Genomic DNA, 26906 nt, shown 5'->3' with positions numbered 1-26906 from the left:
TCAGATTATGCTGCAGCTGCTGATAAAACGCGCGCTGCCCCCGAGAAATGCGGCCGACAGCCGCAAGAGAATTCGGACTTGCGATCGACGAGGCCCGGGGACCGGAACTCCGTGTGTAATTCGCATTCGCAAGAAGGGCGTGATCGACTGGATTCGCAAAGCTCGGCTCTCTGTGGTCTCAGAGTTACAGTAACAGCTTGACGAACCCGTACTGAATGTTACCGGGCGCCGCGCGAGACGGAAGCACGACAAGTCGCGAGTCGCGACGTGAATAAGAACGTTACAGAAGATCAGGGCCGGTGAGCCGCACCCGCCGCACCGTTCAGTAGAAAAAAGAATACGCGCGCCAGTCGCGCGCGCCGAGCTTGCCGAGCTTGTTCCGGCGTATGCCGCTAGTCGATTGAGCTAAACTCCAGGGTTTGCAACGACTCGCGGGTCGCCCATCGGACGACTGCTGCCAATTGCTGACACTGGCCGAGGTGCAGACTGACAACACCGATTTTGTAGGTGGCACACGATCGTTGTAGCCTGAGAAGCTCGAGCCAGGAGAACAGGCACGCGGCCTTGGCATTTTCACATCCGGGGACAGCTCCGGTTTCAAAAACGATCGCTTGAAGAAGTTTCGCTGGCCCCGGGAAACTCTGATTGTGCCCTCGCGCGGCTCTCGCTCGCGCTTGGCAAGCTCGCACGACTCGCACACGACTTTGACAGCGGCACTACTGGCGTCGTCAAATCTTCTCTCTCGTTACCCTCCGCCTCCGCGAACCCCCCGCGAGATGGTGTTCAGCAGTCCGGCTTCGACCTCGCGCAACTCGCCACGGGTATGGGCTTTGCTGGGAGGTCTCGTCGTGCTCGCATTCTTCCTGTGGCCGTCTTCGACCGCGAGCTTGCCCAACCTAGCCGAGCTCTCGCCTTCGTTTGCAAACCACTTCAGCTCCTCGGGCGCGGCGGTGCCGTCGCCCCTACGCGTCGACGCATCGGCAGGGCCGGTCCCTGTCGCCGATGCCGCGCTCCCTTCGGATAAGGACAACTGGTGGCAGGACATCTCGGTCGTGTACACTTGGGTCAACGGCTCAGAAGCGACATTCCTCGAGGAGAAGGCCGCTATCACGGGCGAAGGCGTCGAGAACAACAGGTTCCGGGACGACGGCCTGTTCCGGTACTCGGTCAGAAGCATTCAGAGATTCATGCCCTGGCACAAGGGCGAGATCATCCTGCTCTCGCGAAGGAGCCACCTCCCGGCCTGGATCGATGCAGAACACCCTCGGTGAGCCTGCCGTTTTCTCGTCGCATACCGCTCTTTCCAGATGGTCGCTCGCTGCACGCGCAGTCGCTGGCCCATGAATGTTCGCTGACGCACTTGCCTTGGCCCGCCAGTTTCCGTCATGTCGCGATCGAAGACATCATGCCGTCCGAAGCGTTCCCGACCTTCGACTCGAACGCGATCGAAGCCTACATGCACCTCATTCCTGGTCTCAGTAAGTCCTATGTTACTGTCGCTTCAGAGTCAGCAGCGCATGTGATTGACGCGTGCGTCTGCCTCATCATCAGCGAATCGATTCCTGTACTTCAACGACGACTTCTTTCTCGCGCGTCCGACCTCTCCCGAACTCTTCTTCACGCCAACCGGCGGAGTCAAGCTCTTCCGGGAGTGGGACGATGTACGGGATCGTGTTGGAGACGATGACTGGACCGTTTCGGTCAAGACGACCGGAAGCATGATCGAAGCCGAATACGGCAAGCTACCTGAAGCGTCGCTTCGAGTGCCGGCGCATGCACCTTACGCTTTCCTTCGCAATGCATTGCGCAACCTGCACGCGCACGAGCGCTTCGGACCGGCACTCCGCGAGTCCGTTTCGCACCGCGTGCGATGGTCGGGCGATGTCAACGTACACATCCTGCATGCCGCGTACGCCATGTTTGACAAGGCGGTCCCGTCGGACCTTGCCGCGGAGGTCGATGACGAGCACCGGCCCCAGTTCGTCGCGTGGACCGACGATGCCGAGGCGAACGAGCTCTCCTGGCAGGAGATGCTCGAGGCCGATCCTCCGTTCTTCAACGTGAACGACGAGATGGATGTGAACGCCGACTCGGCTCTCGAGGCTCTGTGGGCCCGGATGGAGGCGATGTATCCCCAGCCGTCCTTCATGGAGAAGTCGCGACCTCGTGCGGCGCCATTCGGGAAAGAAGACCCGCGCATGAACCGCATCGCCCGACGACTCTGATTCAAGCAATATTCACCGATAGATGTTCTCGGATCGGATGTGTCCCCCTTATACCCTGTTGCCACTTGTTACTTACCCCGAATTCGTGTTCATCATTACTGCATCTCCTCGCAAACCCTATTTCTAATTGCATGCCTTTCCCCTTTTTCGCAACTCGATTGTTCAAGCATCGCTGTAATTACGACCCTGAGCTGCCAATTCACTCGCGCGTCGCACGAGTGAGCGAGCAAGGCTTGTACAGCGCAAAGACGGTTTTGTGCGACAATGTCTAGATGCAAAACGAAGGCGTACGAAGATACCTTATGAAGATGGCTGCTGAAACTCATATCCGGCCTCCGAACCATCCGTCCTTTTTCGACTCGTTCGCTTGCTCCGCCGGAGATTCCTGGTGCCTTTCGCGAATCATCTCTTTCCCTCGATCTCCGAGCATGATTCCACCAACTGCGCCCACCCGAGTGCTATGCGATTCCGAATCGGCCGTCGTTCCGACGGCAGGGTTCGCGGCAGAGTTGCGTTGTTTCGCGGCTTTCGCGGCTTGGCGCGACTTGATCTCGCTCACGAGCGCGGCCATGCGGGTCGCCTCGGCAGTTTGCCTCGCTCGACATGTTTCCCTGATGGCGCGGTCGATGAAAGAGGAAGAAAAGAGCGGCAGTCGTAGAGTGGAGAGGGGAAGAACGCGAGGTGGACGAGGGAAACAGCCGGACGGCCTAGTGTCAGATCGGAACTAGGTAGACTGTGACAGTACTGGTAAGACGTGGTACTTACCATGCTCCGAGACTGGCGATTCCCCATGCTCCTACGGCCCAGTTCGCGGCAGCACCAATCTCGCCCAAGCGGTTGTTGCCGCCTGCGAGCGTGCCGCGTCCGCCTCTACTGAAGATGAATCTCAATCCACCGATCGAGGCGCCGGCGACGATTCCGAACAGCAGCGAGCTCCGCGCGCAGGGCATCGAAGGCAACTTTTGGAGATCTTGAACCGGGTTGATCGTCTTGACCGCATCTAGCACGGTAGGCTTCTGGTTCGTTGGTGGTTGCGAGTCGGGCAGATCGGCCTGCAGTGATGCAGGAACGCCAGATGGAGGAGCCGTCGCCATTGGTTGATGATGTAGCCACAAGCGACAATGTTAAGGAGGCAGAGTTGACGGGGCGTGTGCACGTAGTCCGTTTGTGTTTGCGGTGAGTCTGAGGCTACGGGCGTCACTCGGCCAGAAATTTGACGGAAGCGAGTCGGGTTGATGGGGAAACTGGGAGAGATCCGGGAAGGGTGAGACAGGGAAATCTGCAAAGACAGGGGCAACGCCGCTCGCTCGAAATTGCGTGAGAGTTTCGCAACCTTCTCTCGCCGTCCTCACGCCACGCAACATCTCCTAGCACGCCTCGACACCTCAGATACATATTCACAGCCTCTCACTCCGTCCGTCGCTGTTGATTCAGCTTCACATCCGCGTGCGATAGCGACTGTTAATTCCGCTTGCGGACATCGCCTGCCTCGAGCCAGACATCGCACGGGACACGTTCGAATCACGATAGAAAGTCCCATTAGGTACGTGTGCACGCCTCGTGTCTATGATCGCTAGCTTTCGAGCATATCCTGCCACCGTCCGCTACTCGTCCAATCTCGCAAGGCCTTATCTTCCAAGTCGAGTCCGGCATTCTGGGCGGTTTCCAAGCCTCTGAGCCTCGGGCAAGGTGATTTCAAGCATCAGCGATCGCTTCCACCAGGCGAACTGGAACAAGGTCTAATACTGGCAACGATTGGGTGCACAAGCCCGTCCGCTCCTGAGCCTGGTCACTGATCTTGCCGAATCCCTTTACGTTGCCTCAGGCTCACAGTATGCCCGCCTTTCCTCAGCCTCAAGGTGGTGCCTCCCTCCTGCTGTCCTTCTCTCCCGCCACTCCCGTGGACGCGGAACCTGCGCCAGCGGTCCTCCTCCTCGGTCCGACTCGTCTCTCTGCGATCCGTACTTTCGCTGCCCTCGAAGCCGGTTACAGGGTCATTGTAGGCGGCACGGTGCCCGGCGAACCCCACTCGAGCGGAGACGACCCAACCTGGGATCCCGAACTCCTGTATCGCCTCAACTCTCGACAGATCGAAAGCGTACCTTTTGCGCTTGCTCGCAACGCGAGTCGCGAGGATTGGTCAACTTGGTTTGACGAGACCGCCACACTCCTTCACGGTGTCACCCTCATCGGTCTCTCCGATACGCTCGTTTCCTCTAAAAGTTCACGGCGAATGATCGAGAGCGCTCATGCCTTCAGATACGAGGCACGTCGTCGGAGATTCGTTGTCAATGTCGCCGATCGACCAGACCTGAGCGATTTCAGCTGGATGGTCAGTCACCGATTCGACCTTGTCTATCCTGCCTCGACGTCCACCCCGGGCAAGACGTTCGACGAGCGACCGATCAAATCTCCTCTGCAACTGGCTCTGACGACAAACTCGTCAGCATGTCGACTCGCGACTCGACTCCGGAGAGAGATCGTGTCGAGTCTGCCCAAGAGTGTAGGCGCTGCTGTCCTTGCGGTCAGCGAGCTTCGCAAAGAGCTCAAGAAGGAGCAGCAGGCGGAACGGGATGACAACGAGATCGGAGAAGGCGATTCGGAAGAGACGGAAGGTGTCGGACTCAATCGACCAGTCGAGCAGTTGACCCGTGAAAAGAGTCGACTGCTCGAGGAACTGGCGACTGCCAAAGGGTGAGCGTCGTTTGAATCCGCTTGTCAGAATTTGTGGGCTTACATCTGCGTATCCTGGCAGCACTAGCAGCAGCACGCCATCCTCCACCGACTGGACCGCATCAACAGCTCAACTCACCCGCATGCGCTATGTAGCACAACTGTCTGAATACTGGCCGCTTGATCGGCTTGCGACTGTCACACTTGCATCGATCTCTGCGCCTTCATCGCCCATCTCCACCCCTCGGCCTTCCTCCCCTTCCCCCCAGTCTGATCCTTTCTCCGCGGTCATGCCACCGACTTCCTCGCACCATTCGCTCGATATCGCTCCTGTTAAACCTGCACCCGAGAAGAAGGGTCGAATTCTCCTCCTCGGAGCAGGCACGGGTTCGACCCTACTCCTCACTCGGCTTGCCCACCTCCTCCTTACATGCTCTGATCCGAACTCGCCGTACTACGTCGACTTGTTCCTGTCAGACAAGCTCGTCCCATCACCGATTCTCGATTTGATCCCTCCCTCGAGACGGTCCGGAGTGGTCATCGCGCGCAAGTACCCTGGCAACGCTGAAGCTGCACAGGACGAGTTGATGGCGCTCGCGGTCGAAGGTGCTCAAGCTGGCAAAACCGTGTTGAGGATGAAGCAAGGCGACCCGTTCTTGTACGGCCGCGGTGGGGAAGAAGTGTTGCATTTCCGCAAACATGGGTTCGAGAGCGTCGTAATCCCAGGGCTCTCGAGTTGCCTCGCGGGGCCGACCATCGCTGGTATTCCTGTCACTCAACGTGGAGTCGCCGAGAGCCTCGTCGTGTGCACCGGAGTAGGTCGAGGAGGAAGGATCGTTCAGGTGGCGGGGTACGAGCGAGGCAAAACGCTGTGCGTCTTGATGGGCGTTGCGAGGCTGCGTGCTCTCGTCGACTCGCTCCTGAACCACCCCACCTCGAGTTACCCTCCGTACCTCCCAATCGCGCTGATCGAGCGAGCTTCCTCGCAAGATCAGCGAGTCGTCTCTTCCACCATCTCGCAACTCGCCGACGTCCTCGACAACCTGCCCCCTCACCGACCTCCCGGCATGATCGTGGTTGGTTGGGCCGTCATGTGTTTGGACGGGCCGGGCGACATGACGATCCTCGACGATCCCGAAGACGATGGACGTGAGCAGCGGGATAAGGACCGGGTCGATCGATGGAACGGTGAACTCGGCTACAGAGTTCGGGAAGGGCTCGGAGAAGAATGGAGAAGCGTAGTCGAAGTGCTTGAACGACAGGATAGCAAGGGTCAGGAAGCCTCTCAGTGAACGCGCGCAACTACGCGCTGTACAAGATAGCGGTTGTAGGATACTTCATCGTTCATAGATTACCATCATGGAGTGTATTGGAAGCGAAACCTTGGAATCGAAATGCAGATACTTAGGACAACAACGAGTGTATACAATGGATGAGCGTTCTATTATTTCTTGAAGCTAATATCTCCGATCACGGCGCTCGCGGGGGAGCAGACATGCGCTCTGTACAGCCCGAACTTGATTGACCCCTTTGCCGCAACGTTGACTTCTCTGACAGAGTAACGCAGGAGAATTTCATGCGATTCTGAGTCTCGGACGGTATCTATCGTTTCCGGTTCAGGGGAGCATCAGCATACGACCACTCAGAAGAACTCGAATTTTGAACTAACAATTGATCGCGCCTTCAGGACCCCAGGTGACAAGCATCGAGTGGCATGTTGTTCGACCCCAGTACCTCGCCGCATCGACCTGCATGACGTTATCCGTTACAATCCCGTCCGAGTCGTGACAAAGACGATCTTGTGAGTCGGGTATAGTCGAACTGATTTTGACAATGCCAGGTTTGACGAGTCCAAGCGAGAGAATGAAACCGCCTTGATCACGCGAAAAGAGCTGAGTCAGATGGAAGAATTTGTAGGAGGTTGGCAGCGCGGGCGAGAGGTGATAACGCCATTCGCTAGGAGGAACAGGTCAGAAGAAGCGTAGGATGGACAGGTTGGCACGCAACATGGCTCACTAGAGATAAGTCTCGCCCGGCTCGGACGGAGGCCATGACAGAATCTCGGTCCTCTGTCGTCCCTTCTGATCGGTGCATGTACCTTGAAGGAGCACGGTGTATGTAAGCGATTTCACAAGGCTGAGGGGAACGAGCTTTGTCGCGACTCACTCTCGGGACCCATGTGCAGTGTCAGAGGATCACCGATAGCTACAGATTGACCTGGAAGGCTACATCCCGAATCAAATCAGCTATATATTCGCGTGCACAGTCGAGTTGAATGAAAGATTCGCTAAACTCACTTGGATCCCTGCTCAACGATGCCACTCGCTTGCCACTTGATTCCCTTCCCGAGAACGCCAGATTTCGGTGCGAGACCATCTGCGATCAATTTGCCTTGCACGACGGGAGGAAACGAGGGAGGTCTGTTCGGGAGTGCAGCAGGAGCCGGCGGACGGGCAGGCAGAGCTGGCGGCTCTGTCGGTCGAGGCGGAATGGGAGGCGGTGGTCCAGACATAAAGCTGGCTTTGGGTAAAGGTGTTGAAGTCGAGAGACGATTATTCAGATCTAGGAATTACTCGAGTCCAGAGTGAGGCGGTGCAGTTCCCGGTCCTCGTCGCTTCGATTGTGGTTTAGAAAAAACGAGAGATTCTTGTTTCGGAGCCAGGAGATGCCAAATAGCAGCAAGCATGGGCGTTGCATCTGTAGCCTCGCCATGCAAAAATATTTCTTCCCCTGCCGGGAATTGAACCCGGGTCTCCTCGGTGAAAGCGAGATATCCTAACCATTGGACTACAGAGGAGGTATAGGTTATCAGCGGTGTTTGCTTGCAAATATATACCCAAGCAGATAACAGCCAGAGACCTCTATTCAAGCCAAGATTGCTCGAAAATAAATAGAATTGCCTCGACCAAGATCCGGCCGGCGAAACCGAAGTTTCGCGACGCTTGTCGCCCCCACGCGCGCCTGCACGTACGGCACTCAGAAATTCGCGAATTTAAAGTTTCCCCAGAACATTTCGGCACCTTGTTGCGGCTGTTTATCTCGCACCTTCGGACTGACATTCAAATTCGGAACGGCCCCTCGACCGCGCTGCTCGTACTCGAATTGCCATGCCCGCCCCAGTTCCACCTCAGACAGTCCTTATCGTCGGCGGAGGACAATTCGGAAGCTGTGCAGCTGCTTCCCTCGCTCAAGGCAGCTACAAAGGACATGAGCACCTGATCACCGTGATCGAGCGAGGTGCAGAACCGCCAGCAATCGACGCTGCCAGCAGTGACTACAACAAGGTGAGTCAAGAAGTGCCATCTAATCGGGACACGGGCGGACAAACAACTGACGGCTTCCGGACTCTTCAGATTGTCCGCTCGGAGTACTCTGATCCCGTGTATGCCAAACTCGCCAGGGACGCTATTGCCGAGTGGGAGACAAATCCTCGATGGAAGCCTTTCTACCACGGCTGCGGCGTGATTGCACTTTCGTCCAAGTCCGATCCCCAGACAGCCTATGTTCAGAGCGCGTACAATTTCAATACGAGGGAGCTTGGCAAGGATATGTGCGAATGCCGAGAAGACGGCGAGATGAAAACGCTGTATCCTTCTGGCGTTCCTACGGGATCGTTCGAAGGAACTTGGGGTGTGAGTTATAGACGATGCGACATGCCAGATTCGAGCTGAACTCATCTGTACTCTTTTACAGTACAAGAACAAGTCGGGAGGCTGGGCTGCTTCGCGGGACGCTGTTGTCGCGACGAATGCCCTCGCACGGTCCCTCGGGGTAAAATACGTAGTCGGAGAAGCGAGTCACCTCATCTTCAACGCGACACAGACGGATGTTCGAGGAGTCAAGTTGGTCGACGGGACCGCGATCAAGGCGGACTTTGTCATCTCGGCGATGGGGAGCTGGACTCCGATTTTGCTGCCAGAACTCAAGGAAGCTTGCCTCCCGACGGGCCAGACTGTTGCAGCGATCCAGCTCACCAAGGAGGAGCAGGAGCTCTACAAGGACATCCCGGTATCGCTTTGCATGGATACTGGCTTCTACAATTTTCCGCCCACAGCGAGTGGTTTGGTCAAACTCGGTACGTTCGAGTATGGCATTGATGCTGTTCCGCAGAGCTTCCTGCTCATCACTTTTCGGTTCACTGGGATTTGTAGCAATTCACGACCGAGGATGGCTTTCGCCTGATTCGCAACGCAATCTGCCATCTTCGCCCCGGACCTCACTCACGGTTGGATACGAGAACCAGCAAATCCCTGCATCGGCGCTCGAAGCGATCAAGAGAGGCATGAGTCGAATTCACCCTGAACTCGCCAAGAAGGAAATCATTGAAACTCGATTGTGCTGGTCCGTTCTCTTCGATCCAGTTTTCGCAAACGATTCCAATCCCTAATCTGGTGCTCGTGATCCCTTTTGACAGGTATTCGGACCGCGAATCTGGTGATTTCCTGTTCGATTACCACCCCCGATACCGATCTTTGTTTGTCGCAGCCGGCGGCTCTGGTCACGCTTTCAGTGAGTCCGGCGTCATCGGATCCGATGCAATCCCGAGACTGATTCCGTGCACGTGTACCTTAGAGTTCATGCCGTTGACCGGTCAATGGATCGTCGATTCTCTCGACAAGCGATTGCCGGCCGAACTCGAAAGGTTGTGGAGCTTCGAGGGAGACTTGACTCGACTCGACAAGTCGCGGGGCGAAGGACCGATCGTGAGAAAAATGCTACCTCCCGGTCCCAGGCAAGCCAAACTATAAACTTCGAAGCAAGAAGCCGGCGTGTCTCTTCTTCTTCCTTCTCGACATGTTGCTATATATCTCGCATATACCTTACACATATATGGGCTCGTCTTGGAATGTATCGGGAGTCGCTTTACCCTTTGTTCCTGCTTTCGAGCGCGCTCAAAGGGGGAATGATACCGCTCGAACCTCGAAGCTAGGACGACTCGTCCCAGGAAGACTGTTCTGCAAGCAGATTCTTGTACCAACTAATTTTTTTCTCATTATGATATTTGCCCTATTCGACCAAAGGACCAGCTCCCCTACGAGGAAACGCTTCATTCAGGCAATCAAGGGGAACATGGCTTTCCTACCCTTCGGGTACTTGTCTCCAAACTCTTTCTTGTACCTTCGGTGCTTCTTGACTGCCCAAACGTACATCTGACCGACTGCGACTACCGTGAACAAACCGGCTGAAAGAACACCAGCAAACATCGAACAAAGGCGTCAGTATTTCACGGATCCGAGGAAAGAAGGCGGGCAAACAGAAAAGAAAGCGTACCAGCCCAGTTGAGGGTCAACCCGGTGAACGCGACCCACGCGAGTGTCTCGAACCAGTAGTTCGCGCACGAGACCGAGTTGAACCCGTACCCTTTCGGGACCTGACGAGTCTTGGTCCCGGCAGGACGCAGGGAAGCCAAGTTGAGATGGGTGACCAAGTTGGACAGTTCCGAGTACTGGACAAAGGTACGAAAGCGTAAGGGGATGCATACCTTGGACGAAGCTAGGACGGTACGTACAGTCCAGAGAGCAGCCCAGAAGTACAGGTACTTGTCGTTCGAAAGGACCGAACCGGACAGTCTCGCCGCTCCGTTCCACGGGCCGTACAGAGGCGCTGCGAGCAAGACTCCGGACAAACCCCAGTAGTGTGCCGAGCTGTCAGGAATCGACGATTTAGCGAGAGGTTCCACTTGGTACAGACACGGGAGAAGAATACTTTTTGAAAATGTTGGTAATGGGCATCGTGGCCGACGAGAACCTGTGCACAAACAGGGTCTCGAGTTCACGTTTGGCATAGTGGAGCAGGATGAGGACCAGCGCAATCTGCTGCATCTTGGAGTGGACAAAGTTGTGACGGTAGAACAACTTGGAGCCAAAGTAGAACGCGGGGTGGATGAAGAGGGGTCCAAACTGAGGTCGTCCGAATCGAGGCGGGGGGTCAGGATTTGGCTCGGCGAGTTTCAGTCGAGAATATTCCTCATGCTCACGTATTCAGTCAAGAACTGCGAGAAGACGGCATGTGGTCAGATGAGATCAAACGAGCAAGCGCAGGGAGGTGCAACATACGACGGTCTTCCATGCTGTTGGATGAATGGGTGGGAGGGATCATCTCAGGGTGTGTTATTGATACGAGATGGGGATATTGGCGTACCGACTTGGGGACCGAGGTCTTTGATGTGGAGACTGTCTCCACCGCGGACGCCAAAGTGAGCGAGGGTGCGGTCGTCGTCGTCGAGCGCTTGCTTCTTCTCGATGGTTGTGATCCTCTGACGGTGCACGTTCATCTGCGCGCGGTGGGGATGGGTCAGCGAATGTCTCGTATGAGGTCTAAGCAGTGCAGTGTCGTGAGATGTACGCGGATGCGAGACTGGATCGCGCGCTTGAGGTCCCCAACGGTGGGCTCGGCCTGGTCGAGCTGGACCTTGAGGGGGAAACGCTTTGACGGCTTTGACGAGCGCGACTGCACCGTGATTGTGACGGCCATGGCGAGGGAAGTAGTCGAGACGGGTCGAGTCGAGAGACGAACCGTGAATCGGCGTCGGGCCGTCGCGTCTGACGGTTTCATCATATTCTGGTCTCACCGCGACTGTCCTCTCTGAACGTGTCTTCCCGGTAGACAAGTCGACTCCGAAGGGCAATCGTGCGTCTGAGCCCATTGGCAACCAGCAGCACCAGGACCAGCGTCTCGCCCCACTTGGCCAACTCGCGCCCATGGAGGCCGCGACCTTGCTCAATCTCTCGATTCAGCGCAAGTACACCAAGGACAAGAAGGTCGGAGAGGGAACCTATGCCGTCGTCTACCTCGGCCGAGACATCGACACGGGCAAGAAGATTGCCATCAAAAAAGTACAGCCCTCCTCTCCCTTTTCACCCAACCGTTCACTAATCCATCTCGCATACGACCCAGATCAAAGTCGGCCAATTCAAAGATGGTCTCGACATGAGCGCCATCCGCGAAGTCAAGTTCCTGCGCGAGCTGAATCACCCAAATGTCATCCAAGTGCGAACCGCTCTCTTGTGACAACCCTAGTCATTCTCCTGCTGATCCAGTTCGGACATGGCCAGCTCGTCGATGTCTTTTCAAACAAATCCAATTTGAACCTCGTGCTCGAGTTTCTCGACACGGACCTCGAAGCCGTCATCCGCGACAAGTCACTCGTGTTCCAAACAGGCGACGTCAAGAGTTGGATGCTCATGACGTTCAAAGGCCTCGAATTCTGCCACCGCAACTGGATTCTGCATCGCGATATGAAACCGAACAACTTGTTGATCTCGGCCGACGGAGTTCTCAAGATTGCAGATTTCGGTCTCGCGCGCGAGTATGCCGACGAGGGTGCAAAAATGACCTGTCAGGTCGTCACGAGGTGATACCAGCCGTCTTTCTCGCCACTGGAACCCGCTCGAGCTCACTGCGCACTTCCTAGGTGGTACCGACCGCCTGAACTCTTGCTCGGAGCGAGGAGCTACTCGACCGGCGTCGACACGTGGGCCGCAGGCTGCATCTTTGCCGAACTCATGCTACGCGTCCCGTTCATGGCGGGCGAGAGCGACATGGAGCAATTGCAGACAATCTTCAACGCTCTCGGAACTCCTACCGAACGCGAGTGGCCAGTGAGCCCCATAAAATGACCTAGCGATCGCGCGGTTACGAGCTATATGGCTGATTCCCCTTCTTGCTCGCGTTGCAGGGGTTTACGAAATTGTCGTCGGCAGTCCAGTTCGAACCGAAACCTCGCTCGGACCTCTCGATGCTGTTCTCGGCTGCACCGAGCAACGCATTGTCCCTCCTGACCTCGCTCCTGACGTACGATCCACGCAAACGACTCGATTCGGTTCAGGCACTCAAACACGCTTACTTTTCGACGAGTCCGCATCCGACGAAACCCGCCTTCTTGCCGAAACCGAAAGGCAGTGGTGCTGGGAGGGACCAGACCGTCGAGGAGGTTGGATTGCCGCTTGACAAAGCTGAACGCAAGAAACTTAAGCGCAATGGGGATGGGCTCGACGAGGTTCCAGGTGCGAAAAAGGTCGCGAGGCGTCTCGAATTTTGAGGTTGGAGCATCATCAGTCTCGGTCGCTTTTCTAGTGTTGTACAGGCTTTCCTCTCCGATCATTGTTTGTTGTAAATCTCAACCTTGCCATCTCACAAGCAAATGAAAACCCATGACGATTTCATCCACAACCAAGACAGATGGTCCTGTACTGCAGTCGTTACAACCATACAAAGAAGCTAGAACAAAACACCGTCGAGTTCACCGTCTCCCCGGCAGTTGGGTGAATGTAGTGGAGACTTGCTGCAGCAGAGCCGGATCGCTGGGGTCGCTCGGCGCAAGTCGCTACGGACGATCTCAATGCTGCTGGCTTTCTTCCCCGGGAGTTTGGAGCTGCTCGTTCTGCGGCTCTTCCACCTCGGGATCGCGTTTAAATTTGAGATTGAACTGTGCGCCCTACACGTCAGTTTCAAATTCGACAGTTTCTGCGAATGGAGACAAACATGTCGCGGCATACCTCGTAAAAATCAATCATTTTTTGAGGACATGTTCGGCGCGTGAGTTTCGAGGCAACCCAACTCGACCTCTTGAGATCATCTTTAGTTTGTTGTTTCCATTCGCAGAGCATCTTGTGCTTGTCGTCGGGGTTGTCTAGCCATTCTTCGACCGTTCCAATTTTTTCGACCAGATCCTAAGCGAATCGAGCCATGGTCAGCGACGTTGTCCAAGGCGATACTCGGGGCTTTGGGACGCTCACCTCCCAGCTATTCGGTTCCGAGTTGGTCGTCACGGTTTGCCATTCAACAAGGTATCGTCCGGACGGGTCGTACCCTTCGTCTGCCTGCTCGCTTTCCGCGTTTTCCTCTTCCGCATCGTTGGTCTGATCGGCTTCGAACACGACTGGCGCCCCGACGACAGTCTTGTCATGCACATTGTCGCCCTCTGGCTCTGCCTCGGTCGCCGCGCTCGTGTGTCGTTTCTGCTTCTTGTTCGACTTGGCGTAGTCGTTGGTCTCACTTTCGTCGGGACTGATAGGGCTCGCTTTGCGCTTTTTCGCCCGCGAAGAGCTCTTCACTGGCGCCGAATTCTTCACTGGCGAGGGGTTTTGGGCCGCAGAGGACGTCTCGTCTGGTGAGGCGCCGTTTACTGGCGACGAGGTATCGTCTGGCGGGGTGTGCTTGGGGTTTCTTGATTTCGCTTTCTTGTCCTTCTTGGCACTCTTTTCCACCTTATCATCCTGCTCGGGTTCGGATTGCAGCTCGTCTTCGCCCAAAGCCTCGTCAATTTCGGCTTTCAGTTTCTTGTATTCTTTCGATCCAAACTTGTAGCGTTCAAGTTGTTCTTCCGGCGCCTTCGTCTTCCAATACTTCTTGATCGCCAAGGCACAGTTGCTGAGCCCAATTTGCAAGAGGTTACGCAAATGTCAAATTTCTACTACCGGATGCGACAGAAGCGCACCGGACGAAAAAGACTCACGATAGATTCGCTTCAGGTTCCCAGGTGTCGTCCGATGCTTTGTTGTATCCAAGCCACTTCACCCTGTATTTGAGCAAGCCTTTCTAGAAACGATGGCGTTCTTTATATGGTCAACCTCTAGTTAACTCCTGCGGAGGCGAAACGCGTGCGTGCGCGTAGATGATCAAGTCACTCACGTCGGTCCGCTTGTGACTCCTGATCGCCTCGACGACATCTGAGCGGGAAAACGAATCAGCAAGCGGGTCGCGTCGCGAGTGGGGTTCACGTGCAAGGTAAGTCGCTCACATTCTTCGCCTTCGGATTCGGATTCGGGTTTGGACGCGCGCTTCTTCTGTTTGCTCGCTGCCATCGACGCTCTACGCGCGCAAGTTGAGGGGAACCGAGTTGATCGGAAAACAGTCGCAAAACGGCACGCGCGTCGCGCGCGCAGCGCTTCGATGTTTCGCGCGTTTATTTCGAGAAACCCTGCTTTTTCCTCACGGCGATGCTTCATTACACACGCATCATGCAGAGCCCGTACATAGTAAAAGCTCACGCGAGGTCAATTTCTCCGCTTGGCCAATCAGCACAAATCGAATTTGCAAATTGTCCGGCTTCAACAAATCTGTCGAGCCGGAAATTCTCCACCATGCCGGCGGAAGACATTTCTCGCCGTTTCTGTACCGCACGAAACGCTCAGCAGTCATGGCCACTGCGACGAAGTATTACACCCTTGGCGAAGTCGCGCGGGTCAGTCCCTCTTCCGCTCAGGCTCTACACTTCGATTTTCCCCGCCGCTCGGGTCGACCAAGATGCTCATCTCTGTTCTGTCTCCTCGTGGCAGCACAACCGAGAGGGCGACCTTTGGACCGTCATCAACAACGATGTCTACGAGTGAGCGAACGACACAAGCATTCTCTGCGCCTGGACCTCCTCGTCACATCTGACTGATGCCCATTTCGTACAGTTTGACTAAATTCATCGACCTGCATCCGGGAGGAGTTGGCGTACTGTTGAACGAGAATGTCGCCGGGAAGGACTCTTCGGCGCTGTTCTTCGGCCTCCATCGTTCCGAAATCTTGACGAAATACGCTCGCCTCAAGATTGGTTCGATCGAGTCGTCCTCGCCTCCCCCCTACATCCTCCCGGTAGCGGGAGAGCTCAGTCCGGTGCCTGCCGCCGAACCGACCTGGCTCGACCCCAAATTCAAGAGCCCGTACTACAAAGATTCGCACCGAGCGCTGCAACGTGAGATGCGCAAGTTCTTCGACGAAGAGGTCAGAGCGGAAGCGAGGGTGCAGGAACTCACGCACGAGCGACCGACGAGACGGCTTGTCGAACTCATGGGCAGTCCCAAATGGAACATTCGTAAATCGTCTCAGAGCTTGTTCCGTAGCATGGCTAGGAGCTGACTGGCGTTTCGCGCTCGACAGACGCTATGCGTATGGGACCCGGCAAACATTTACATGGTCTCATCCTGCCAGGAGGACTCAGAGGAGAAGATTTCGACTACTTCCACGAGCTCGTCGTGGTGCAAGAACTGTCTCGAATTGGAGCTCCCGGGTACATGGCGGGACTGCAGGCGGGAATGGTCATCGGATTGCCCCCTGTTTTGAACTTCGGCACGGACAAGATGAAGCAAGAGGTCCTGCCAGAGATCCTAGCGCAAGTCACTAACCCTTAAGCCCGCTCTTGGATGTCTCCGCTTGTACTGACTTGGTGGGTTCTTTACAGAGGCAAGAAGTTCATCTCGCTTGCAATCTCGGAAGCTTTCGCAGGAAGCGATGTAGCCGGCATGCAGACGACGGCCGAGAAGACCCCGGATGGCAAGCATTACATTGTCAGAGGCACCAAGGTATGCATTTGCCCTTGTGCTCTGACTTTCACAATTCCTGATTCATACCGCTGACACTCTGCTGCTGCTTCTCTCGGCAAAAAGAAATGGATTACCAAGTACGTTCAGTTCCCATCAAGAGGTCAGTGATGCCGCTCTGACACTTCTGATGTCAATGTAGCGGCAATTTCTCAGACTACTTCATGACGGGCGTGCGAACGGGGCCAAAGTCGCTCACGATGATGCTCATCCCACGGACGGACGAAGTCGACACCAAGATCATCAAGACATCCTACTCACATGCTGCTGGAACGGCCTACGTGACTTTCGACGGTGCCAAAGTACCTGTCGAGAACGTGCTTGCGGGAGAAGGCAACGGCTTGATGGCTATCCTCTCGAATTTCAACCACGAGAGTACGTCGTGGCCTCTTCAACCCCAAACAGTTCCTAAAGTGAGCGACGCGCTTACGCCTTGTCCTCATCTCTGTTCGCAGGATGGGTCATCTGCTGCCGTATTGCGCGTTACTCTCGATTAATCTACGAAGAGACATTCAAGTGGGCGCATCTACGGGACGTTCAGGGCAAGAAACTGATCGAGAACGCCGTCGTTCGTCAGAAGTAAGCTTCATCTCCCTTTCACAGAATCTTCCGGCCTGACGGATCGAATTCACGTTGTTCTCTCTTTGCTCAGGTTCGCTCACATGATCGCGAAAATTGATGCTGGACAAGCGTGGCTTGAGCAAATCACCCTGCAAATGTGAGCTTCTATTCTTCCGCCACGTTTAAGGAGAAACAATCACGAGCTCACTCCGAGCACGGACGGCAACAGGTGCACAATGTCGTACGCGGACCAGTCGAAACTACTTGCGGGCCCGATGGCGCTGCTCAAGACGTTCCTGTCGAGGTCGGGAGGAGAGATTTCGGATGATGCGGTCCAAATCTTTGGTGGTCGAGGAATCACACAGGGAGGATTGGGATCTTTGATCAACCAACATCAGGTCCGCTAGCCTGCTCATTCCCCATCGCAGCTCGGAAAACCCTTCTGACGCCTGCTCGAAACCATGCTATTCCTCTGTCTAGGCATCATACAAGTTTGACTCGATTTTGGGAGGCAGCGAGGAAGTGCTCGCGGATCTTGGAGTACGCCAAGCGATGAAGAGTATGCCCAAAGCCGTCCTGTGATTCCGCTATTCTTTGGGTTCGTTTTGTCGGCGTTTGTGTCTATCTGTACCTTTTGTGATGCTTGTAAGAAGTGATGGAGATGTTTTGTTATTCTGTATCGTTCTTTTCAACCCGCGTCTTCGTTTGGAAAGACACCAAATATCGTCGGGTTCAAAGCGTGCTTCACAGATTCTTTTCTCCCCGACTCGAAACGATATCGGAGCGGAGCTCTGTCCTCGGTAATTAATTATGTTTGACAAAAGTTCAGTCTGCTGTCTACCAAGAATACCAGCCAGAAAAAAAGGTTGCTCTATTCCCCACAAACACGAATCACGAATATTCTATGCCAGAAGTCCACCATCAGGTGGTCTATTCTCCTCCGAGAGGCGGTTGAGGACAAGCGACTCCGGGAAGACTCGTCGGGATCGATCGACCTGTGACTCGGTACCAATGTTGCACGACCTTGAGAATGTTGGTACGCTGTGCGGCGTTGTTGAGCGGTCCGTTGGGGTAATACAGCGAGTAACCGTCGTTGTGAGTGACATAGTTGCAGCATTGCGGGTCGTGACCAAAGTACGACCAGATCATCTGTCATTGAGAGGCGAATCAGTTTCGGAAGATACTCCCTCACCGAGGAACAGGACATTCGAACTCACGTCTCCACTGGTGGGAGTATTTTCGAGTGCCGTGATAAAGTCATCGATCGAACTGCCTCCAAAGCTGTTGGTCCAATCCCACTCTCCGATCAAAAAGTTCTTGAACGCGTTCGCCGCGAGGGGCTTCTGTGCATTAAAAAGCGCGACGTTGCGAGGATACGCGTGGTCGCTGACCATGGCGACACCGCGATTGGTCAGCGAAGGCGGGGTGGCTTTCGTCGTATAGTTGTAGAAGCCGTTTGTTCCTGTACAACATGCACTGCTCAGCCACAATTCGAGAACTGAGGAAGCTAGATAATAGAGGGACTACGGACCATCAAGGATCAAATGGTTCAGGTCGTACTTGCGGATAGCCGTGATGATGGAGGTAGTGAAGTAGTTGGTAGGCCACGGCTCTGCGTTGATGTATCTGCGAGCGAGCAATTGGTACGTCGTCCTGCGGATCTAGAGACGCGGATGCAGGACGTACCCTCCAAGCTCGTTTCCAGTTTCCCAAGCCAAGATGGTCGGATCGTTTGCATAAGTGAGACCAGTGTAAGGGTTGACTCGATTGACGATCGTTTGAGCGTAGGTCGAGAATGCGTTGACCACCGCACGGTTGTTGTAAAACGAGGAGCCCGGATAACTCGTGTTGGCATGGCGGAACCCGATAAAGTCATACTTTGAGCCGTGATAATACTTGAAGTTGTCGACGAGCGGCAGGATGATGCGAAGGCCGTACTTGCCAGCGGCGTAGATAGCGTAGTCCCTCGCATCCCACTGTGACGACATTGCGGGAGACAAAGTCAGAATGACTATCTTGTCAAAGTTCAGAGCGAAAAAGGCGACCGACAGCGGCATCGTTGTACACGTTCCACGAGGGCTCGAGCTGGTAAGGGTTGTTGGGCCCGACCGAGATTCCGCACGAATGTGCTCGTACCTGCCGAGGTCATCAAATCAGGAAAGAGCTCGAAGTGTCGATACAAAGTCGGACCACCGACAGTGTTTGCTCCCATCGCGACTGCTGCCGCCAGCGCTTCGCGGACACGGCCTTTGTCGGTGTAGGAACCAATAGGCCCATAATTCTCGTCCTCTGCGGTGACGAAAGGTCAGAGTGTTGTCCATCGACAGTCGAAGCCGCACGTGCACGTCCGACATACGACAGAGCCAGTAGATGTCTGCAACGAGGGCGAGCGGTCAGACTTGGGAATAGGACAAAGAAAGCAGCCCAGGAAAAACGCACTCGGCCCAACGATCCGGTAAGGCTTGTTCGAGAGGGTGAGCTGTTGAGTTCGAGCGAACTTCTGGACAAAGGCAGTTGGTTGCGGAAGGGTTCCGGTGCCCGAGATTGTGAACTGTCCGTCGGTGTACGCCGGTGCGCAAGTCGATGCGTTTGTCGCTCCTGCCAGGACCTGAGAAGGCATTCCACTGTACGCTGTCGGAGCGCTCGTCGTCATGGGAGCCGATGCGACGGGTACAGTCGTAGTCGCGGTCGAGACTGACGAGGCGACGAACGAGAGTGAGGTCTGCGAAGGGGCCGTGCTCGTGAACGAGACGGGATCGGTTGAAGCTGATGCGGTTGCTTTGGTCGGTGCGCGGGAGACCGAGGTCTCCATTTGGCGCTTGGACAGCCCATTGTTGCCTTCGCCGCCAAAGATGGACCTGCGACCCGAATTCCAGCGCCTCCTCCAGACCTCGCGTGCGTACACTCCGTCCTGAGCAACGACTGCCTGGCTGCCGACGAGCGCGAGCGTGCAGATCTGCGCTACCGTCAGCATGCTTGAAGCGGGCTGGGATCGGGGCGCGAAGAAAAGCGAGTTTCCGGAGAGAACAAGTTCGAATCAGACGCGACCGGGTATAGCGAGAGGACAGGGGTCGGCAGAGTCGAGCGCGTTGGAATACCAAGTCGAGAGCAAGCAGTTGTTCTGATTAGCAGGAAGGGACAGCAAAGGAAGCGGGACGGAGGCGTCGATTGACAACAACAACACGCGCGACACGGCCCCGGATCTCCGGACCTCCGAGGTCATTCTGTATCCGAGATTCAGGCGCGTCTTGACACCAGTGTACGAGCTGCACGGGTTTCTTGCATTTGCAAAGACGCTTTGTGCAGGCGAGAGATGAGGCATGCAGAGCCAGTCGGCAGATCGCGGACCCATGAGCTGGCTCACCGATGAACTCGCTCCATTGATCGATTCGCCCGCGACAAGCAACGCCAGCTCTTTGCATACGACATACTGCAACTTCTACCTCGCACACCTCAGCTGCACGAGACGCGCAAGAGAGAACCCCCACTTCGCTCATGACTAGGTCCGGGCCCACAGGCAGGTTACGGCTGGATGATGCAATGCCCGAGGAGCACCACGAGTTCACAGTCAGTTACAGATCCAGTCTCGGGATGCGTTCGTGCCGCTGATCGGACAGCTTCTATACTCCGCAGTTGCGGGCAGTTGTCGCCGGATTACTCATCGGCACACTCACATGCTGCACCAATATGTCACTCGGCCTTCAATCGGGCTGGGTATCGGTACGTGGAGCGAGGCGAATCATTGCGCGACGTAGCTGACTCATCGGACTCGGCTGTCGCAGATGATGTCGCTCCAGGTCTGTCTCCCCGGCGTATCACGTACGTGCGGCTTGATAGCAGCTCACAGCCGCACTCTCGACAGGCATCGCTACTCGGCTTCGGGATCTTCAAAGTGCTCCCGCGGCTGCCTTGGTTCTCGCACCGGCCTCTGTCAGTGCACGAGAACGTTAGTGTCCAACATCTTCCGCAGGACATCCTGGCTCGCAAACCAACCCGATTCAATTCCAGATCGTCTTGCAAACTACTGCCGTTGCGACCGGGACGCTCCCACTCGCCGCAGGATTTGTCGGAGGTGAGATCGCTTCGTCGTATCGACTTTCGCCCGCGCTCGCTCAGTCTCGCATCCTGCAGTCATCCCCGCACTCGCCCAGCTGAATCCGCTGCAAGACCGGTCGCTGCCTCTCGTCCTGTCGTGGCAGGCCTGCATCGCATGGTCTTTCGCAGTCGCCTTCTTCGGCGTCTTCCTGGCGGTCCCGCTCCGCAGGCAAGTCATCGTAAAAGAGCAGCTTACCTTCCCGAGCGGGACTGCGACCGCGCAAGTGATCGGAGTGCTACACGGCAAACCGTTGCAATTGGGAGTTCCTGCCAGCGAAGCACAGGATGGCCGCAGCCGCACGAGTCGTGCGGGCACTTACGCCCCGCTGCAAGCCGGAGAATCGGCAGACGATGAGATTGAGGGCATGTCGTCCACCGTCCGCGAGCACGAGAAGGTGGTCGACGCACGCGCTTGGTCCGCCCTGACCACGAGCTTTGTCGTATCATCAGTCTACACTGTACGTCGCGGTCTCGGCGTTCTCCAGCTCGTCGCGATCTCTGATACGCAGCCCTGGTACAGCTGCTATCTTTCGCCTTTCCCGTCATCTATGCGATTCCAATCTTCGACATCGGGTTCCATGCTGCACATGATTGGCTCTGGTGGTACGCTCCCGCTTCGTGCCGAATGCTGCCCGTCAATCCCGTTGGGTTAACTCGCGTTCTCCCTCTCGCAACAGGTTTACTCCGAGCACCTCGTACATTGGCCAAGGCATCATCATGGGCTTCCCGACTACAGCTTCGATGAGTCTCGTCAGTCTCTTCTGCTGCGCTCCTTCCATCCGGCTGTTCCAGGCTGACGAGCTTCAGTGGATCAGGGCATGATCGTGGGTTGGGCCTTCCTATCGCCACTCTCGCACTATTGCGGCTGGGCTCCCGGGCCGGTGGCATCAACTGTCGACGGAGCCAGGGGATGGATCTTGTGGCCCGCACTGGCAGTCATGTGCGCCGAGAGCTTGATCAGCGTCGGCAGTCTCCTCGCGACGAGTCTCAAACCTTACTTTCGCGCACGGCAAGAATCGTCCTTGTTCGTGTCGGAACCCGAATTCGACCGTCGGAACTCGATCGATTCGAACGATTCTGACCGTTCGTCGGTCGTGCACGAACCGACTGCAGCCGAGGCGCGATCCGACGACGAACCTTCCCTGCAAGTTGTGCTCGCTGGACTCGGCTTCAGCGGTCTTTCCTGCGTGGTCCTCGTCGGGATCGTGTTTGGCAGCGAAGGAATCGCGTGGTGGGCGACAGTCATCGCGCTCCTTCTTGCCAGCATTTTCTCCGTTCTCGGGTACGCCTCTTGCGCTTGATGCTGTTTTCCTCAATTGTGCCGTTCGCACGACACTGACGAGTTGTCTTGATAATAGGGTTCGTGCACTCGGAGAAACTGACCTCAATCCAGTCTCGGCAATCGGCAAGCTCTCGCAGCTACTGTTCGCGGTAGTGCAGCCCAACAATGTTGTCGCAAACTTGGTAGCTGGCGGTATCAGCGAAGCAGGAGCGCAACAATCGGGGGACCTCATGCAGGACCTGAAGACGGGTTATCTATGGCAAGCGAGTCCGAAGGCTCAATTTCAAGGACAGGTACGCGCTCTTCCTTGGTACTGTGACACTATCGCAAGTCATCCCAAGTTCACCTATTCGACATAGCTTGTCGGATCGCTCGCTTCCGTGTTTGTCTCGACGGCCCTCTATTGTCTCTATCGACGGGTATACGAGTTTCCGAGTACCGCTTTCCCCGTCCCGACTGCTGCCATCTGGTGCGTAGTCCCTCTGTGCCTGTCACAAACACCTTTCTGATCTGTGACCGACCGCAGGCTCAACCTTGCACGTCTCGTCAACGCGGGCGAGCTGCCGCCTCGGACACCAGAAGCCATGATTGTGTTTGGACTGGTGTTTGTCGGCCTGTCCTCGCTCAAAATGATCGCTAGAGCGAAGCAACACGAGTGGACATGGGCCAAGTGGCTGCCTTCTGGGTGAGTCTGAAAACGCACTGTTTGCAGAAGCTCCTTTCCTGATAGCGAATCCCACGCGCAGAATCGCGTTTGCGATCGGATTCATCAATACCCCGTCGTTTTCGCTAGCCCGATTGGTTGGTGGACTCATTTCGCTGTTTTACACCCGGCGCACACCCTCGTCGTCGACCGGTCCCGCCGCTCACCTCGAACATTTCGGCCTGATCATCGTCGCGTCTGGGTTCGTGCTCGGAGAAGGGTTCGCAAGTGTTGTCGGACTGCTGCTCAAGTCGACAGGACACGGGAACCCGATCAGCTGTTGGGGCTGCGGAGCGGGAGGAGGAGGTTACTGCGGTGGCTGCCCTTGAATCGCGACCGACTGTGCCCTCTATTCGAGGTGGTCCCCTGTACTGCATGATCCCTGTTATGAGTTCTCCATCCTGTACTGCGTGATACCTGTGAGCGCAACAGCTCCGAGCAGCAACTCGCCAAGCTGATCCCGCTCATGAGTATTTTTCACCCTTACGTGGTAGTTCTGACGCTCTTCTTGACAGAGCCGGTGCTTGACAGCGCGCGCTTGCCGTTCTCGCCAATTGAGAAATTTCGGCACTGTCTTAATTTGCCGGGCCCCCTCGTTGGGAATCATCGAATTGATTTGCTTCTGTGGTCACTTTGGGGGAACTCTTGAGCGGACTCATGCACTCTCTCGGCCGCACGTGATTGGAATTTTCTGCGCCCTGCGGACGGAAAAAACTCGACCCTGAATTCGCACAGGCAAAGTGTTTCGGAAGCGGCGCGCAACTATTCCACTGTGCTCGACCACGTCTCATGTCGCAAGCACCAGGGACGCCCCTGCCGCGTGCGGTGATCCTAGGGCAGCATCCAAGCCGTACGTTCGAGAGCTCATCGTGTTGTCCTCAAGCCTTCTTGCGCTGGTCGTCTCGATTGCTGATGCCGCGTTCATCTGCACCTCGCTCAGGCGTCAAGGCACTCGCGGCTCTCTTCAACGAAGATGACATCGTGCGGATAGTTGCGGGCGTGTCAGACATCCTCGTCAGTCTCCTGTTGCCCAATTCGCTCGAGGTCCGGCTCCCCACCAACCTACAATTTCAATCGCCAATTTCCCGAAACCTCACCACGCGCCCTCTTTCCTCCGCCGAACATGCGATTTTCCAGTCCACATGTTCCCAGCGCATGTTGCATGGCAGCTGACTACGTGTCTCCCATAGGATTGCGGAGTGGTGCTCAATGCGCAGATCCCGGCAGTCGACCTGCTAGTGAGTCGCTTCTCGCTCGCTTTCGTACACTCGTGCAAGGCTTGGCTTTTCTAACCAGATCTCCTCGATATGCGCGCGTCTCGACAGATATGTGGTGGGTACTTTGACCTGCTCGACGTGCAAGATATGATTGCGGGAGTCACCGTCGACAACCTGCGCCTGCTCAAAGTCAGTTTTCAGCTTCGGCGCATTTCGCTCGTTCGCGCCCTATTTTGCACGTTCCAGGAAAACACGCTGACCGCTTCACTGTTCGGGGCTGCATCGCACAGGTTCCAGATGGACTGATGGTAAGAGAGCGACAGGGATAGTTGTCCTGACAATTTTGGTATACTCATCAGCCCGCTTGTGTGTCCCAGATGGAAGGCGGTGGTCCGCCTGCGGTCAAAGCCTGGGTTTATGCACAGATCCAATCAAACACTTACAACTCGTTGTACTGAGCGGTGTCGCTGGTTCCTTGAAGCGATCACTCCTGATCGCTCTCTCCCGACTGTTCGGTTCTCCAAGTCGCTATCATCCATGGACAATCGCCTACTTCGCCTTCTCCGTCAAGCTAACGCGCACTGTCTCAATCTCTCCCTTCGCCATACACGCTGTCTCTCTGTCATACGCTTGTTGTTTTTGTACCTATACACTTCTCTCACTCTCATGGATAGCATCGAGCTCCCCTCTTCTGAAAATTCCATGTGCCATTATGCATCGAGTTAGTTTGGACAGCCTTTTTCAGCATCGTCTCTCGCTCATGCCAGCATCAAGACTCGTACTCCTGTCAATGGTAGTCTACGAATGTCCGCGTGCCGTTTGTTCGATCGCGCTACACGCCAATTCCAACTCGGGGTTCCAGCCCATATCCTCATCGAGGTCCTCGTCAGCGATGACCTGTTCGACTCGACCCAGGCTCGGTCTGTCCACTTCGTCACCATCTACCTGCATATCCGTTCGATCTGGATCGAGTTCGATCGATTCGAGTTCTCGCCGCCATTCGACGTCTTCGATCGTTCGAACTCCTTCTTCCCTCACTTCGTATCGAACTTTGCCTCGTTTCACTTCGGGTCCAAACACGACATGAAGTTCCCGAACGGCTCGATCCGATTGTCCCGTTCTCGAAACGAGACACACGACTCTCGTGTTGATCAAGTTGGTCCACGTTGTCCCCAGCGCGGCCGACACTTTTGGACCCGTTCGATTCGGAGGTACGATCGAAGCTCCTGTCGAGTGGGGCGCTTGGAACCGAGTGTACATGAGTGGAGGGAGCGAGTACTGGACGTGAGGCGGTGGGAGTGGGTCGGTCCAGTTTGAAGAAGACGAGGCAGACGAAGCAGTCGAGTGCGCGCGAGACATCCTGCTCGGAGTGACGTGGGACGAGATTGTACGGCTCTGCCACGGCGGCGGCATAGAAAGGAACGAAGCGGAATGTTCTTCTTCGGGTCGGTGCGGGGAACTCGAGGGGGCGTGTTCGACAAGATGAGGAGGGAGTGGTCCTGAACGTTCAAAGACATCTTGAACCTGGTTCACAACGACTACCGCACAACGGTACACGTGCGCGATCCGTTTGAGCTGGTCTCCGATCGTGACGAGCTCTTTCGAGCGTTCGACGAACCCCGAGCTCGCGGTCTCGTGTGCTGCTCTCAAAGGGGCTGCAATCGAATCGAGCACGACGAGTCGGATCGGGAGAGGGGGTCGCGGTCGGGTGTGGCGGTGCTCGGACAAGTACTGCGACGCGGCGGGTTCGTCGCCGTTGCCTAGCAGCGATGCGAGGTCTGGGTCTACCGAGTGAGCAGCTGCGAGCGCTTGAATTCGTTCGATCGCTGCCGGAGCGTGGTACGAGACGACCGCCTCGAGCGTGTCAACGTCGGGGGCCTTCTCGATGTGAACGTTGTCGAGGTAGTCCCAAACGGTTCGGTGAGAAGACGATCGCTCGAGACTGTCGTCAGGGGAGACGTCTGGCATGTGGGATGCGAGCGAGAGGAGGCGGGTTGTCGAGAGGGTGCCTTCTGACGAGATGAAGAGGGCGCCGCCGGCGAGACCGCCTTGAGATCGCGCGAGTTGCACATTGAGCACGAGCTGGAGACACAAGTGAGTTTTCCCTGAAGCTCTGAAGGGGTTGTGGCGATAGAGTCAGGCCTGGCACCAGGGAGGAGGGACTGACAGAGCGACCAAAAAAGGTGAGCTCACGATTGGCCGGCGATTTCGGTCAAGGTCCCGACGCGGACGCCGCCATCGAAGAGCAAGTCAAGCGCAGGGTCACGAAACGATATCTTGCCACTCTCGACCTCGGTCAGAGACGCGATCGAGCGACACTGGGCATCGGGTCTCGCGAGGACCGCGTGCGAGAGCTCGAGGACGAGTTGGTCTAGCTCGGCAGGAGCGAGGGTCACACGTTGTCGCAGCTGATGTAGCGGCGTCAGGAGCACTTCAGCCGCGGTCGTGTACTGGGCTGTTGAGTAGATCCGAGCGAGAGATGAGCGATCGAAGCCGACAGGGGCACGAGATCAAGCGCAAACGCTTTCCCTAGCCCGATCGCATGGAGTCGGTCGAGCAATGTAGATAGAAGCTCACCTTTGAGCAGGTGGGCCTTGTACCGAGGCGAGAGGTCGAGTTGGCGGATCTCGACATTCTGCATCGACGGTCTGCCTGCGCCTACAGCTTCTATGCCCCGGCGTGCTGAGCCACGACGTGATGCTTCGAATTGTGCACCAGGCAAGTCCTGCCCTGGTACGGGTCGGAGCGGGGACCGGGCGAGGTGAAACGATCGAGAGAGAGGTTGCGCGCGACTTGTCGCATATGACGACTCTCGGCTCCTCCGACCACTCAGACGACAGC

General features: G+C 56.1%; 13 protein-coding genes across 13 annotated transcripts; 7 read left to right on the top strand and 6 right to left on the bottom strand.

The window, feature by feature from the left end:
* Positions 1-776: 776 nt before the first annotated feature.
* JCM15063_000317 (uncharacterized protein) lies at positions 777-2225 on the top strand (the record flags this gene model as incomplete). Its single annotated transcript, XM_076676435.1, has 3 exons — positions 777-1267; positions 1378-1478; positions 1552-2225. 3 exons carry the CDS (start codon positions 777-779, stop codon positions 2223-2225), a joined length of 1266 nt encoding a protein of 421 aa, XP_076536416.1.
* Positions 2226-2547: 322 nt separating this feature from the next.
* COX20 (Cox20p) lies at positions 2548-3319 on the bottom strand (the record flags this gene model as incomplete). The annotated part of the gene is made up of 2 exons (XM_076676434.1): positions 2548-2836; positions 2991-3319. The coding sequence occupies 2 exons, from the start codon at positions 3317-3319 to the stop codon at positions 2548-2550; spliced, it is 618 nt and encodes a 205-aa protein (XP_076536415.1).
* A 740-nt stretch (positions 3320-4059) lies between these two features.
* Positions 4060-6190, top strand: MET1 (uroporphyrinogen-III C-methyltransferase; the record flags this gene model as incomplete). Its single annotated transcript, XM_076676433.1, has 2 exons — positions 4060-4919; positions 4981-6190. The coding sequence occupies 2 exons, from the start codon at positions 4060-4062 to the stop codon at positions 6188-6190; spliced, it is 2070 nt and encodes a 689-aa protein (XP_076536414.1).
* Positions 6191-6342: 152 nt separating this feature from the next.
* JCM15063_000314 (uncharacterized protein) lies at positions 6343-7410 on the bottom strand (the record flags this gene model as incomplete). The annotated part of the gene is made up of 5 exons (XM_076676432.1): positions 6343-6500; positions 6568-6854; positions 6915-6996; positions 7065-7123; positions 7196-7410. 5 exons carry the CDS (start codon positions 7408-7410, stop codon positions 6343-6345), a joined length of 801 nt encoding a protein of 266 aa, XP_076536413.1.
* A 595-nt stretch (positions 7411-8005) lies between these two features.
* On the top strand, positions 8006-9646 carry JCM15063_000313 (NAD(P)/FAD-dependent oxidoreductase; the record flags this gene model as incomplete). The annotated part of the gene is made up of 6 exons (XM_076676431.1): positions 8006-8182; positions 8252-8530; positions 8592-8973; positions 9050-9239; positions 9313-9407; positions 9471-9646. 6 exons carry the CDS (start codon positions 8006-8008, stop codon positions 9644-9646), a joined length of 1299 nt encoding a protein of 432 aa, XP_076536412.1.
* Positions 9647-9949: 303 nt separating this feature from the next.
* Positions 9950-11372, bottom strand: TSC13 (trans-2-enoyl-CoA reductase (NADPH) TSC13; the record flags this gene model as incomplete). The annotated part of the gene is made up of 8 exons (XM_076676430.1): positions 9950-10080; positions 10170-10344; positions 10408-10543; positions 10605-10798; positions 10876-10890; positions 10955-10968; positions 11040-11172; positions 11244-11372. The coding sequence occupies 8 exons, from the start codon at positions 11370-11372 to the stop codon at positions 9950-9952; spliced, it is 927 nt and encodes a 308-aa protein (XP_076536411.1).
* Positions 11373-11599: 227 nt separating this feature from the next.
* KIN28 (TFIIH complex serine/threonine-protein kinase subunit KIN28) lies at positions 11600-12939 on the top strand (the record flags this gene model as incomplete). Its single annotated transcript, XM_076676429.1, has 5 exons — positions 11600-11734; positions 11796-11888; positions 11954-12252; positions 12313-12499; positions 12577-12939. The coding sequence occupies 5 exons, from the start codon at positions 11600-11602 to the stop codon at positions 12937-12939; spliced, it is 1077 nt and encodes a 358-aa protein (XP_076536410.1).
* A 297-nt stretch (positions 12940-13236) lies between these two features.
* Positions 13237-14704, bottom strand: JCM15063_000310 (chromo domain-containing protein; the record flags this gene model as incomplete). Its single annotated transcript, XM_076676428.1, has 6 exons — positions 13237-13326; positions 13397-13570; positions 13637-14270; positions 14356-14438; positions 14532-14569; positions 14641-14704. The coding sequence occupies 6 exons, from the start codon at positions 14702-14704 to the stop codon at positions 13237-13239; spliced, it is 1083 nt and encodes a 360-aa protein (XP_076536409.1).
* A 335-nt stretch (positions 14705-15039) lies between these two features.
* On the top strand, positions 15040-17350 carry JCM15063_000309 (uncharacterized protein; the record flags this gene model as incomplete). Its single annotated transcript, XM_076676427.1, has 11 exons — positions 15040-15084; positions 15179-15228; positions 15302-15702; positions 15768-15999; positions 16069-16189; positions 16274-16287; positions 16350-16582; positions 16663-16786; positions 16860-16925; positions 16998-17166; positions 17249-17350. The coding sequence occupies 11 exons, from the start codon at positions 15040-15042 to the stop codon at positions 17348-17350; spliced, it is 1557 nt and encodes a 518-aa protein (XP_076536408.1).
* A 348-nt stretch (positions 17351-17698) lies between these two features.
* Positions 17699-19742, bottom strand: JCM15063_000308 (uncharacterized protein; the record flags this gene model as incomplete). The annotated part of the gene is made up of 8 exons (XM_076676426.1): positions 17699-17917; positions 17986-18230; positions 18300-18394; positions 18455-18744; positions 18818-18904; positions 18966-19057; positions 19125-19142; positions 19208-19742. The coding sequence occupies 8 exons, from the start codon at positions 19740-19742 to the stop codon at positions 17699-17701; spliced, it is 1581 nt and encodes a 526-aa protein (XP_076536407.1).
* A 521-nt stretch (positions 19743-20263) lies between these two features.
* On the top strand, positions 20264-23177 carry JCM15063_000307 (uncharacterized protein; the record flags this gene model as incomplete). Its single annotated transcript, XM_076676425.1, has 13 exons — positions 20264-20335; positions 20402-20488; positions 20551-20565; positions 20631-20714; positions 20777-20840; positions 20900-21321; positions 21384-21466; positions 21541-21613; positions 21679-22145; positions 22222-22438; positions 22505-22614; positions 22672-22830; positions 22892-23177. The coding sequence occupies 13 exons, from the start codon at positions 20264-20266 to the stop codon at positions 23175-23177; spliced, it is 2139 nt and encodes a 712-aa protein (XP_076536406.1).
* Positions 23178-23637: 460 nt separating this feature from the next.
* Positions 23638-24523, top strand: JCM15063_000306 (uncharacterized protein; the record flags this gene model as incomplete). The annotated part of the gene is made up of 6 exons (XM_076676424.1): positions 23638-23698; positions 23789-23862; positions 24039-24086; positions 24174-24254; positions 24356-24373; positions 24443-24523. The coding sequence occupies 6 exons, from the start codon at positions 23638-23640 to the stop codon at positions 24521-24523; spliced, it is 363 nt and encodes a 120-aa protein (XP_076536405.1).
* Positions 24524-24863: 340 nt separating this feature from the next.
* On the bottom strand, positions 24864-26706 carry JCM15063_000305 (uncharacterized protein; the record flags this gene model as incomplete). Its single annotated transcript, XM_076676423.1, has 3 exons — positions 24864-26178; positions 26259-26520; positions 26643-26706. The coding sequence occupies 3 exons, from the start codon at positions 26704-26706 to the stop codon at positions 24864-24866; spliced, it is 1641 nt and encodes a 546-aa protein (XP_076536404.1).
* Between the last annotated feature and the right edge of the window lie 200 nt (positions 26707-26906).

The sequence above is a fragment of the Sporobolomyces koalae genome (assembly GCF_050403365.1).
Source record: "Sporobolomyces koalae JCM15063 DNA, S_koalae_JCM15063T_v1_ctg4, whole genome shotgun sequence".
In the NCBI taxonomy this organism is placed as follows: Eukaryota; Fungi; Basidiomycota; class Microbotryomycetes; order Sporidiobolales; family Sporidiobolaceae; genus Sporobolomyces; species Sporobolomyces koalae.
The sequence above is the reverse complement of the archived record's forward strand: the minus strand, read 5'-3'. Positions and strand labels throughout refer to the sequence as shown.